At 42.9% G+C, this 12,429-nt stretch overlaps 1 protein-coding gene across 1 annotated transcript; it reads left to right on the top strand.

Annotated features, from left to right (window-relative positions):
- Positions 1-50: 50 nt before the first annotated feature.
- Positions 51-4,556, top strand: LOC142265290 (serine/threonine-protein kinase SBK1-like). The gene is made up of 5 exons (XM_075332278.1): positions 51-291; positions 2,484-2,613; positions 2,842-3,017; positions 3,390-3,592; positions 3,996-4,556. Exons 1-5 carry the CDS (start codon positions 51-53, stop codon positions 4,554-4,556), a joined length of 1,311 nt encoding a protein of 436 aa, XP_075188393.1.
- The last annotated feature ends 7,873 nt before the right edge of the window (positions 4,557-12,429 follow it).

Raw genomic sequence — 12,429 nt, 5'->3', positions numbered from 1 at the left:
ATATGGGGTGGAAGCGTAATGGCGGATGATATCACAGGGGCAGCATCACAATGGTGGATGATATCACAGGAAGCGGCAGCACAATGGTGGATGATATCACAGGGGGCAGCAGCAGAATGGCGGATGATATCACAGGGGGCGGCAGCATAATGGTGGATGATATCCCAGGGGGTGGAAGCAGAATGGCGGATAGTATCACAGGGGGCGGCAGTACAATGGTGGATGATATCACAGGGGGAAGCAACACAATGGTGGATGGTATCACAGGGGGCGGCAGCACAATGGCGGATGGTATCATAGGGGGCGGCAGCACAATGGCGGATGGTATCACAGGCGGCGGCAGCACAAAGGCGGATGGTATCACAGGGGGTGGCAGCACAATGGCGGATGGTATCACAGGGGGTGGCAGCACAAAGGCGGATGGTATCACAGGGGGTGGCAGCACAATGGCGGATGGTATCACAGGGGGTGGCAGCACAATGGCGGATGGTATCACAGGGGGCGGCAGCACAATGGCGGATGGTATCACAGGGGGTGGTGGGAAGTTTCCCTCCTTAATATGTCTTATTAACTTTATAAATCTCCAGTGCTGTTTCCATTGTCTCCAAGCCCAGCTTTACAAAGAGGCCTCTATTTATCTCATTGAGCTGCCATATACAGCTGAGTAGAAAACTCAACTGTACAAATAACCTTATATCAGACAGTTCTCTCATATATTGTGGATTAAAAAAACACTAAATTTGCAAACGTCATTGACAGATCAGTCCAGGTCCATTACAATTCTCCGCGCTGTGATACTCCAGTGTTGTGCTATCTGCACGCTTTTACCATGGCTACATCTATATATGTTCACAATGTTCATTTTGACATGCATCAGAGCTGAATGTGTTATATCATACTGTCACGCTCCCGGTCTGACCGCGCCGCCCACCACCCGTCGCTCCAACTACTGGGGTCCCCGCTCCACACAGAGCCCGTTCTCCTACTACCCCGTTTATACCTTTTCCCCACGGTTCCTGCTCCACGCCTCACACTCACTGCAGCCACCTGCGCTCCAGCGTCCTGCCTCTCCTCCTGTGGTCTCAGCTGTGACTTCTGGGTTGCGGTCCTCACACATGCACTCTAGAGGCCATGCACGTGCACTCACCTAGACTTAAAGGGCCAGCAGAGCTGTCCGGGATTTGACTACTCATTAACCTTGGGTACTTCCTATTCCCCATGGCCAGTGCTTGTTCAAAGCGTCCCTGTAGCTTGTCTCTTGTACCAATTGTTCAGGTCCTCTATGCCTGTGCTTTGTGTAACAATGTCTCTGCTTGCAGATCCTGAGTACCGTTCTGAGCACACACTTCAGCCTGATCCCATTAACCTGCACCAGTCTCAGCTCCTGGACTACAGCCTAATCCCTGTGACCTGCACCAGTCTTCGGTTCTGGACTTCTGCCTGATCCCGTTAACCTGTACCTGGTTCAGATTGGATCCTGTATCTATAAGACTCTATCCAGTGACTCCTGCTGATCCCGGCTTCTGTGCATCTAGGCCCTCTGTGGTTACGCCCGACAGTCCCTGTATAGGGTTTCGCTCGAAGCGGCATCGCAGGGGAGTCCGGTGCACAGTCCAGTGAGTCCACTCCCAGGACTATCTTTACACATAGTTTATTATGTGCACCATGATAACTCAGTGATAATTCTGTGTATTTACCAGAAGTCATATGTGACCACTGAGCACATATTGTGATATCACAGAGTCTAGTTATAAGAGAACCGGCAAAGGTTGCAAATACCCGAGGACCTCCACGATCGTATCTGCATTATCCACAAACTGTACACAAGATAATAATAAACTTTGTGAAGCACCTACAAATTCTATACAAGCTGCTTTCTTCTATCAAAACTATTATGTATCAGCCTAAAGATATTTCTCACACCCGGTCACACCTCCTATATGACTGATTCAAGAATTAGCTCTTATCTCTTTGATATTAATACAAGTCTGATGAAATTGTGATCTTCTTGTTATGACTTAATGTACATGACTATGGCAGAGAATTTGCCACACAACCTTTGGATGTTGTCCTGTGTACAGAGATGTTCAGCCTTACAAGCATTGCCCCTTTATACCTCTATATATACAGACTCATATAACATTTATTCTGTATCACTGATGTAAGAAAACCCCCCATAATCCTCTGTATGAGATCAGAGACAATTCCCATACAGAGGGTACATCTTTCATTCTGTTCTAGGATCTGGTGCAGATTTTCCAGAGTTCTCCATAGACAATGCCAGTGTCCAATGCCTGAGCCCCACCCACTGGACCCATTCATATGTAATCACCCAGCTCCCTCCCTCCAGAGACTTATCAATGTCTGTTCTTATGTAAATGGAGACAGTAAGTCTCGGCCAATGCCAATGTCCCATTTATTGACAACCTCCCTGCTCTTCCCCAATATAACCTCATTCTCTCAGAGACATCTACTCCATCCAGTGGATGATCTCCGGTCAGTGTCGGCCTCTGAGGAGCAGTGTGTTGTAGGCTTGTTGGTTTACAGGAGGAGTTCATCTTTGACCATCGTCTCCTCCAGTAGCAGCGGACATCTTCAATCTTCATCTGTAAGGTAAATGTGATAGATACATAGCGTATGATATAGGAGATGATATGACTGCAGATCTCTGGGGAATGATACAATGCTGGGGATCCTCACACTGACCACAGACTATTATAAAATTGAGAAGACATGTGGAGAATGTAATATGTTTTTATAGGAATGTAAGATGTTTTATGCAATATTCAGATAAATGTTCATGGCATATTTAATGTCATTTCTCATCTATTTTTTTTTCAGCATGGCCACCCACATCAATGAGGTGAACAAGAACATGGCTAAACACCTTCTGCATCTGGTATCAGAGACTTCCAAGAACCTGAAGATGATGGAAGTGACCGACCACTTTGAACTTTTGCTAGAGCTTGGAACAGGATCTTATGGAAAGGTTTACATGGGAAAACACAAACCTTCAGGTGAGATGATGATGGATGATGGCTATCATGATGTTTGTGCCATCAGGCTGGTTTTATCAATTGGTGATCATATAGACCATATGTTTTCAAACTCCTCTTTTGGATCTTAATTTTTCTCATTTCATCTCAGCTTCTAATGGTAAGATGAAAGTGTAGCCTCCCTTTACCCTAACATACTGCACTTGTCAGCCCTCTAAGTATGACCCTAGGTTTATCTTAGCCACATGACGTCAATAGTATTCTGTACCTCTATCATCTAATATTGGGTGTGCTCCTGTATATAGTTATTAATCAGGTTTGTTTGTATGGTTTTGAAAGTGTCACGGAATATGATGGTTGTGCAAATCAACAGTTATAATGTCTTGTCAACAGGACAGATTAGGGCTGCAAAAATTATGGCGAAGAAGACGACTCCGGCAGACATCTTCCTCCTGGAATATTGCATTTCTCAAACCCTCAGCTGCCACCAGAACATCATCTTTACTCATGACGTCTTCTTCCAGACCAGTAGGGATTTTGTATTTGTTCAAGAAGTGGCACCGGCGGGAAATCTTCAGTCCATCCTTCAACCTAAAGTAAGATCTTATGCATGTTGTTTTCCACTTTTATACATACTAAGCATTTTTTACATTTTACTTGAAAAGTTTATGATTTCTATTGCAGATGTGATAGGAAACATCATTGTGTTCTCCCAAAGTTAATAAACTCATATTCCAGTATGCAGAAGCTTGGGACACTCCATAATTAGGTAGGTTTAGCATCCAGGAGAATGGGTGAGCTGGGTAACGTCCTCTATGAAAGCCATATTTATTTATTAGTTAAACTAACAAAGTTGAATAAAACTGATGAAGAGCAGACTAGAACTGATGACTCCAGGAATTGTATATGTTAGTAGAAGGCATCTACAAGTCTTCTCCCTGAGAATAATTCTCCTGTCTGCTTTCAGCTGTGTGATCTCCGGTGTTGTCTCTTTCTTAGGTCGGCATGCAGGAAGACATGGTGAAGCGTTGCATTCTTCAGATCGCCAGCGCTCTGGACTTCATGCACAACAGAGGAATGGTTCACCGAGATATTAAACCAAATAATATTCTTCTGATGGATGCCGAGTGTCACTGGGTAAAACTGGCAGACTTTGGACTCACCAGGCTCCAGGGCACATCTGTTTCTTCTGTGTCCTGGTATAAACCCTACACCGCTCCAGAGCTCTGCTGCTTAAGACCAGGAGATCAGCTTTTACTTCTTCCTAGTCTTGATGTCTGGGCTTTCGGAGTTCTGATATATTTCATGTTATCTGGATTCTTCCCTTGGCATGGGGCAGTGCGCCGTGATCACGAATACAAAGAGTTTGCCTGGTGGCAGGTGAAAAAAGATATATACAAAGCTCCAGAGAAGTGGAACAAAATATCGGTAGAGGCAAGAAAAATGTTTTGGGAACTGCTGACAATAAACGCCTGTGAGAGACGCTCTGCCATGGACGTTCTGAAATATATGGACCTGCCGTGGAAAGCCGAGATATTTTCAGAGCCCATAATAACCTGATATTTAGAATCTATGATATCTAAACTGCAATATCAATTTATTTGTGATTTTTAAATTAATTTATACTTGAAAAATCTTTTAAATATTGTTAAGAATAAAGTAAACTTATTGGAACCTGTGAATTTGTTGGGTCACTTTGTTTCAATGTAAATGCACCATATCATGAATGAATATTTGTAACAGGAGCAAAATAATCATTCATCAGATAAGATTGTTTCTTAATAGTCTTAAAATCATTGTTCCTGGCATTATATTGCCCTGTATCAATAGAGCTCAGTCTATCGAGAACAATTGCAGCCTATGCGTACTAGACGATGCATTACAAATCGTTTAGTGCACATAATTTAGAGCTGTCTGCCAGTGTAAATAGGATAATAAATGACCACCTAACAGTAAATATTTATAGAATCACTTGATCCTAAATGAATAGCATGAGTTTGTGAAAGTATTGACTGCTTTACATTTTGCCAGTCTACACGCTTCAGTGAGCGCTTTCAGCTCCGCTTCCTGTGCGGACATGTGAGGAGGGAATGAATCATCTTTCATTACCTCATTTGAAGATAGTACCACATATCGAGTGTAGAAAATCCCATACAGGTAGGATCTGGAGCCATGTATTATAGCCTATTTCTCTCATAAATGGGATGGGAGAAGAAAAAGCCTCATGACTTTTGGATCTGCCCTCAATGTCCAATATCTTCTAGGACTCTGTCATATTTAACAGACAAAAACGTAAGCTAGAAAATAAAAACAAAATCAACATATGCCCGGCTGTAAGTAAACACTAAAAGTACATATAAATAACATAGGGTCCTTAGTAAACACCGTTTTTGATAAAAAAAAAAAAAATGTATAAAACCCATACCATGGTGATAAGTTGTATGGCAAACGGAACGGCCCTATCTTCTAATATTAAAACCTCATCTTGTGTCAGATTACCTTAATGTAGATTGGGGCAGAGGCCGGAATGTAAGAAACACCCATCCATGGTAGGCTATAAATCAGTTGCCTAACTCAAAACAGAGGCCATGCCCCAGATTGTACAAAGTACCAGAAACTAAAGCAAAATCAAAGAAACTAGCTGGAATATAGTTTGGTATACATTCAACTTATAGGATCATGTTCACATTATTTCCATTTAACTGACTAAATGTTAGATGTAAATATAATGAGCATACACCATGCTGTAAGAAAATTAAAAGTAATAGTACATATAGATTACAAAGTACTGAGAAAACACTATGTTTTATCAAAAAAGCGTAAAGCCATCCCATTGTAACAAGGGAGATTTCTTTGATTTTGCTTTAGTTTCTCACACTTTCTACAAACACGAGCGTGGCCCCCATTGTTATCAGCTAGGCATCTCATTTATATAATATTTTAGCGCTGAATGTCTATAAAATCGGACAGTGGCCCTGCTCTACCCCAGGCTGTACATTGAGGTCGTCTGGCAAAAGGTGAAGTTTTCATATTAGAAGGTAGGACTGGACCAATTGAAGGGCACATTGTATATCACATTTTTTGAAAAAAATATAGATAGCATATCTTAAAAACCATACTGGTACTTTGTTCCAAAATCTATAAATATACAGACAGTCCATGTAGATGTCCTATAATAGCAGGACAGGATTCAGTTACTGAACCTCTGCCCCCCAATATGAACTGGATGATACATGGATTGGTAGAGAAAAGTCCCTTGTATGTACAGAAAACAGAAGATTCTTTACAAATGCTGGACCAGTTGGTAAAGCAAAAAGGAGTCCAGCTGACGATTGATATTGAGAGCCTGTACACTGGCATCCTACAGGAGGGAAGTGCAGCGGCTGTAAGACGCTGGAGAATTATTATACTGAGTAATAACTAATCAAATTTACATGTAAATTCTTAGACTTTATTTTGGAACTTAAATCCTTTCGATTTCAGAGGCACTGGTATATCCCGGCAGCTGGTGCCACAATGGGTACGCCGGTCACTCCAACTTTTCAAAAAATATTTTCTGGTGTTTTAAAACTGAAAATAAATGTTATGTGACAAATTATTTTTGTCACTTATCAAATTGTTTTTACAATCTACAGACAATATTTCCATAGCATGAGATGGTAAACCACAGGAATTTACTGACTCTTTCAGCTTCTTACACCATAATCAAGTTAATATCACAGTTACAAGCAAAATTGTTGGGAACCAAAAAGAAATATTGGATGTGAAATGAAAATAGTGGAGGGTTAGATACATACATATCGATATCATAAACCAACAGCATTGAATTCACACATACATTTTGATAGTTATCATCCATATCACATTAAAGATCATTACCATATAGTCAATTATTGTGATAACGTCGTATCAAGAGTAGTGAGAAATCATTTTTATAAAACAATATTAGGTATTAAACAGTTGCAGGATCATGCTTATCCAAAAGCAATTGTTAAAACTAGTTTTGATAGCCCAATCACAGGAAAGGTCATTGATACTACGGCATAAAAAGAACAAGCACGAGAAATGTGTCTAGTTGTGATGTCGATGTAATCCTATGAGGGAAATTATAAAAAAAGTAATTGGAAAAAATTGGTATATGATTGAAAGTGATTCTATACTGGCTCCAAAAGAATCAAATATGACATGTCCTTTACTATTATAAGTTCCCATGACATACATGCACCTTTTTAGGTGCACCAAATCCAAATACACATCAAGATTGATTGATTACTCTCAGTGAGATAACCAAAATTAAAATGTTGTAGCTGTGATACCTTTTAATGGCTAACTAAAATAAAATATAATGATGTTACAAAGCAAGCTTTCCAGACTTCTCAGGTCTCTTCATCAGGCATGGTATGACAAAATATCTGAAGAAACACAAATATATGCACAGAGCAGACGGATGCATTATAAAAGGACATTTAAATAAACAAACACTGAGCTTAGAGAGGGAATCCTTAATTAGCTTTGATTAGTGGTGTGAGAGTTTTATTGTCCCAATATCCATGTAGGATCAGAGGCCTGGTGCCCTCAGTCTCTGGAGCAGACTCCTCAGATTTTGTAGTGGGGCATAAATGCTCCTGACAGGATGAATCCTGTGTGAACACAGTTAAACAAAATCTGAGGAGTCTGCTGTTTAAGTCTGTTCACACAGGAATTACTATTGCACCACAGGTCTTACTATTGCACCAACAGTTGTCTACTTCTCACCCAGCGTCTTACTTATGGTTTTGTATCCCATTGCAGCCTTGTGCAGGTCTATGATCTTTTCCCTGACATCCTTAGAAAGCTCCTTGGTCGCCCATGTTGTAGAGGTTAGAGTCTGACTGATTAATGGAGTCTTAAACAAAACAAAGAATTTGTCCGGCTCACCTTCTCATCAAGGAAACTGCTCATCCAGGACCATGCAAGGAAACTAAGGTGGCAAGGCTTGGTATAACAAAAAATCCAGCAGTCCAGTCCACGGAAAATTTCTTTCTTAAAATGTCAAAATTTTATTCATAAATTCATATTAAAAAAGTCCTTGACAGGGTCAAACATGCCCAAAAAATAGGACGCGTTTAGAACGTACAAGTTCTTAATCTGTCTCTAACCCTTCTGAGAAAATGGACTCATTAAAAAAGGGCTGAGACCCGGACATGAGATCACAAACCAGAGAGAGGGGAAAAAAAAAAAAAAAAGTGCAGCAAAAAACCTCCATTGACCCCATATAATCAGCACATTGAAACACACTTAATTTTTATAACAAGAAAAAAACATCTTATCATAGCAAAAAAGCTATATGAAACCCAACATTTCAATTTCAAATTTCCCAATAAACTACAAAAAACATTAATGCATATAATTAAATCAATAAGCATATAACACATCATTTTTTCTATTTAGACCCATAGGAGACCTAGTTCCCATTAAAAAATGATTAATGGAGTCTGTGGACAGGAGTCTTTATACAGGGGACAATGTAAGAGCCGTCTGTAATGTAGGGAACGAGGGGATTAGGAGCATCTAAGTGTCTGTAGGAGCCAGAACTCAATGTTTGGGATGGGATCAAATACTTATTTCTCTGTGAAAAATGCAAATAAAATTATATAATATGATTTTCTGGATTTTTTTTGGATATTCTATCTTTCAGTGTTAATATTTACCTACCCTTAAAATTATAGACTGTTCATGTGTTTGTCACTGGCAAACTTACAAAATTATCAAGGGATCAAATAAATATCTCCTTCACTGTAAACTTTTAACAAAATATATAAAATTTAATTATATTAAAATACAGAAAGGTGCCTCACAAAGGAGGGACCTGGACAGCAGTTATATAAATAAGTTAAGTTGCCAGGCATAGCATTATATATACAGATCAATAGGTATCCACCTCACACAAAGTGCAAGGTGCAAGTAGAGGAGCAAACTAATAACATATAGCAATTAACTAATTGCAATTGGGTTGTTAGTAAACAGCTGCTACAATTAAAACAATTAGAATGTGGAATCCAACAAATGAACAGGTTTTAAGCTGGGTTTACACACTGCAACATCGCAAAGGACATCGCTGTAACGTCACCGGTTTGGTGACGCAATAGCGACCTCCCTAAGTCTCTGCTAAGTCTCTGGTGAGCGTTCAACCCGGCAAACCTGGCCAACAACTTACCAGCGATCCGGACCTGCAGAGCGACCTAGCTGGTTGTTGGGGACGTTGATAAGCAGCCTTTTGAAAGGGAAGTTGCTAACAAAGTCGCTGAAAAGGATTCACACACTGAAACTTCATGCTGCACAGCGGGAAACAAAGGACCTAGGAATGGTCCTGAACGACGTGTAGTGATCAGCAACTTCCAGCAACTTCACAGCAGGGGCCAGGTCGCTGATAGGTTTCACACACTGCAACATCGCAAACAACATCGCTATTGCGTCACAAAACCGGTGACGTTACAGCGATGTCGTTTGAGATGTTGCAGTGTGTAAACCCAGCTTTACAGGATTGCCTTCATCTTACAGACTGGGATGTGTTGCTTGGGACAATGGACGAGTATGCAAATGTTAATGAAGTGGTTGGTAGAGTGACTGACTACATCAACTCCTGCACTGATATGTTGGTGCCTGTTAAAAAGATTAGGTGTTTTGCAAATAACAAGACAAGGATAACAAAAGAATTGAAGCATTTGCTCAACAGGAAAAAAAAAGGCATTTAAATTAGGTGACAAAGAGGAAATTATAATGATACAGCATGAATTGAAGTATAAAATAAAGGAGGCCCAGGAAGTCTTCAGAATTAAATTTGAAAAGAAACTGTCCCACAATAAATCCAGGGAGGTTTGGTCAGGAATGAAATTACTGACTGGGCTTAAGGTGAGGTCTGAGCATGGGGGAGGAAAACTGGACAAGGCTAATGAGATGAATGAGTATTTCAATAGATTTAGCAATACATGTGTAACACCAACTGACAGAGGATGTGAATCTGGTGCAAATTCTGCAACATTGATATTGGAGGATGAGCAGACTAATTTCAGAGTCTCCGAAAATGATGTGAGGAGGCAGTTTAAGTCACTTAACATTGGTGAAGCTGCAGGGCCAGATGGACTCAGTCCACGTGTCCTTAAAGTGTGTGCAGACCAGCTGTGTACGGTCTTTACACACCTATTTAATGCAAGTCTACAAACACAGAGGGTACCAGTGTTATGGAAAACTTCCTGTCTGGTTCAGGTACCCAAGACTACTTCTCCTGCAACCCTAAATGACTATCGTCCTGTAGCCTTAACATCTCATGCTATGAAGGCCTTGGAAAGATTAGTGCTTGCTCACTTGAGTCCGAGGGTGAGGGCTTTTATTCATCCCCTACAGTTTGCTTACCGGCATAGATTGGGGGTGGACGATGCTATTCTCTGTTACATACTGTACATTCATTTTTGGAGAAGGATGAAACCACTGTGCGAGCGATGTTCTTTGATTTCTCAAGCGCATCTAACACCCTGCAGTCACTCTTACTACACAAAAAGATGACTGATATGAAGGTGGAGGAGGGGATGAGAAATTGGATAACTGACTACCTATCAGATCGGCCACAGTGTGTACAGATGGGAGCAGTTGTGTCTAGCAGATTATTGAGCGGTGTAGGTGCCCCTCAGGGAAAGGTGCTAGCGCCCTTCCTATTCACACTGTATACATCAGACTTTCAGTATAAATCTGATTTTTACCACCTTCAAAAATTCTCGCATGACTCCGTGGTTGTTTGATGTATTAGGGGGGACCAGGGGGATGAGGAATAAAGAAGGGTGGTGTCGAATTTTGTGGATTGGTGCCATGGTAACTATCTACAACTAAATGTTAAGAAAACTAAAGAGTTGGTGGCCAACTATAGCAGGAGAAAGATGGAATGTACCCATCACTATTGCTGGTCAGGAGGGGAGCAGGTGGAGAGTTACAAATATTTGGGGGTCCACCTGGATAGCAAACTGGACTGGAGATGCCACTCAGAGAGGGTCTACAAGAAGGGGATGAGCAGATTGTATTTCCTAAGGAAACTGAGGTCTTCTAATGTGTGCAGCAAAATGTTAGAAATGTTCTACCAGTCTGTAGTGGCCAGTGCCATCTTTTTTGTACTCATATGCTGGGGTGGTAGTGTGCGGGTCTCTGATGCTGGGGTGGTAGTGTGCGGGTCTCTGATGCTGGGGTGGTAGTGTGCGGGTCTCTGATGCTGGGGTGGTAGTGTGCGGGTCTCTGATGCTGGGGTGGTAGTGTGCGGGTCTCTGATGCTGGGGTGGTAGTGTGCGGGTCTCTGATGCTGGGGTGGTAGTGTGTGGGTCTCTGATGCTGGGGTAGTAGTGTGCGGGTCTCTGATGCTGGGGTAGTAGTGTGCGGGTCTCTGATGCTGGGGTAGTAGTGTGCGGGTCTCTGATGCTGGGGTAGTAGTGTGCGGGTCTCTGATGCTGGGGTAGTAGTGTGCGGGTCTCTGATGCTGGGGTAGTAGTGTGCGGGTCTCTGATGCTGGGGTAGTAGTGTGCGGGTCTCTGGTGCTGGGGTAGTAGTGTGCGGGTCTCTGGTGCTGGGGTAGTAGTGTGCGGGTCTCTGATGCTGGGGTAGTAGTGTGCGGGGGTCTGATGCTGGGGTGGTAGTGTGCGGGTCTCTGATGCTGGGGTAGTAGTGTGCGGGTCTCTGATGCTGGGGTGGTAGTGTGCGGGTCTCTGATGCTGGGGTGGTAGTGTGCGGGTCTCTGATGCTGGGGTGGTAGTGTGCGGGTCTCTGATGCTGGGGTGGTAGTGTGCGGGTCTCTGATGCTGGGGTGGTAGTGTGCGGGTCTCTGATGCTGGGGTGGTAGTGTGCGGGTCTCTGATGCTGGGGTGGTAGTGTGCGGGTCTCTGATGCTGGGGTAGTAGTGTGCGGGTCTCTGATGCTGGGGTAGTAGTGTGCGGGTCTCTGATGCTGGGGTAGTAGTGTGCGGGTCTCTGATGCTGGGGTAGTAGTGTGCGGGTCTCTGATGCTGGGGTAGTAGTGTGCGGGTCTCTGATGCTGGGGGAGTAGTGTGCGGGTCTCTGATGCTGGGGGAGTAGTGGGCGGGTCTCTGATGCTGGGGTAGTAGTGGGCGGGTCTCTGATGCTGGGGTAGTAGTGTGCGGGTCTCTGATGCTGGGGTAGTAGTGTGCGGGTCTGATGCTGGGGTAGTAGTGTGCGGGTCTGATGCTGGGGTAGTAGTGTGCGGGTCTCTGATGCTGGGGTAGTAGTGTGCGGGTCTCTGATGCTGGGGTAGTAGTGTGCGGGTCTCTGATGCTGGGGTAGTAGTGTGCGGGTCTCTGATGCTGGGGTAGTAGTGTGCGGGTCTCTGATGCTGGGGTAGTAGTGTGCGGGTCTCTGATGCTGGGGTAGTAGTGTGCGGGTCTCTGATGCTGGGGTAGTAG

Source organism: Anomaloglossus baeobatrachus, chromosome 1 (genome assembly GCF_048569485.1).
Source record: "Anomaloglossus baeobatrachus isolate aAnoBae1 chromosome 1, aAnoBae1.hap1, whole genome shotgun sequence".
Taxonomy (NCBI): domain Eukaryota; kingdom Metazoa; phylum Chordata; class Amphibia; order Anura; family Aromobatidae; genus Anomaloglossus; species Anomaloglossus baeobatrachus.
The sequence above is the reverse complement of the archived record's forward strand: the minus strand, read 5'-3'. Positions and strand labels throughout refer to the sequence as shown.

Bases quoted from the DNA above. Each gene is read 5' to 3' on its own strand.
- LOC142265290 (XM_075332278.1), top strand. From the start codon at position 51: ATGGTGGATGATATCACAGGAAGCGGCAGCACAATGGTGGATGATATC. The intron at 292-2,483 runs GTATCATAGGGG...TACTCCATCCAG, and splicing joins CGGCAGCACAATGGCGGATG to TGGATGATCTCCGGTCAGTG. The intron at 2,614-2,841 runs GTAAATGTGATA...TTTTTTTTTCAG, and splicing joins CTTCAATCTTCATCTGTAAG to CATGGCCACCCACATCAATG.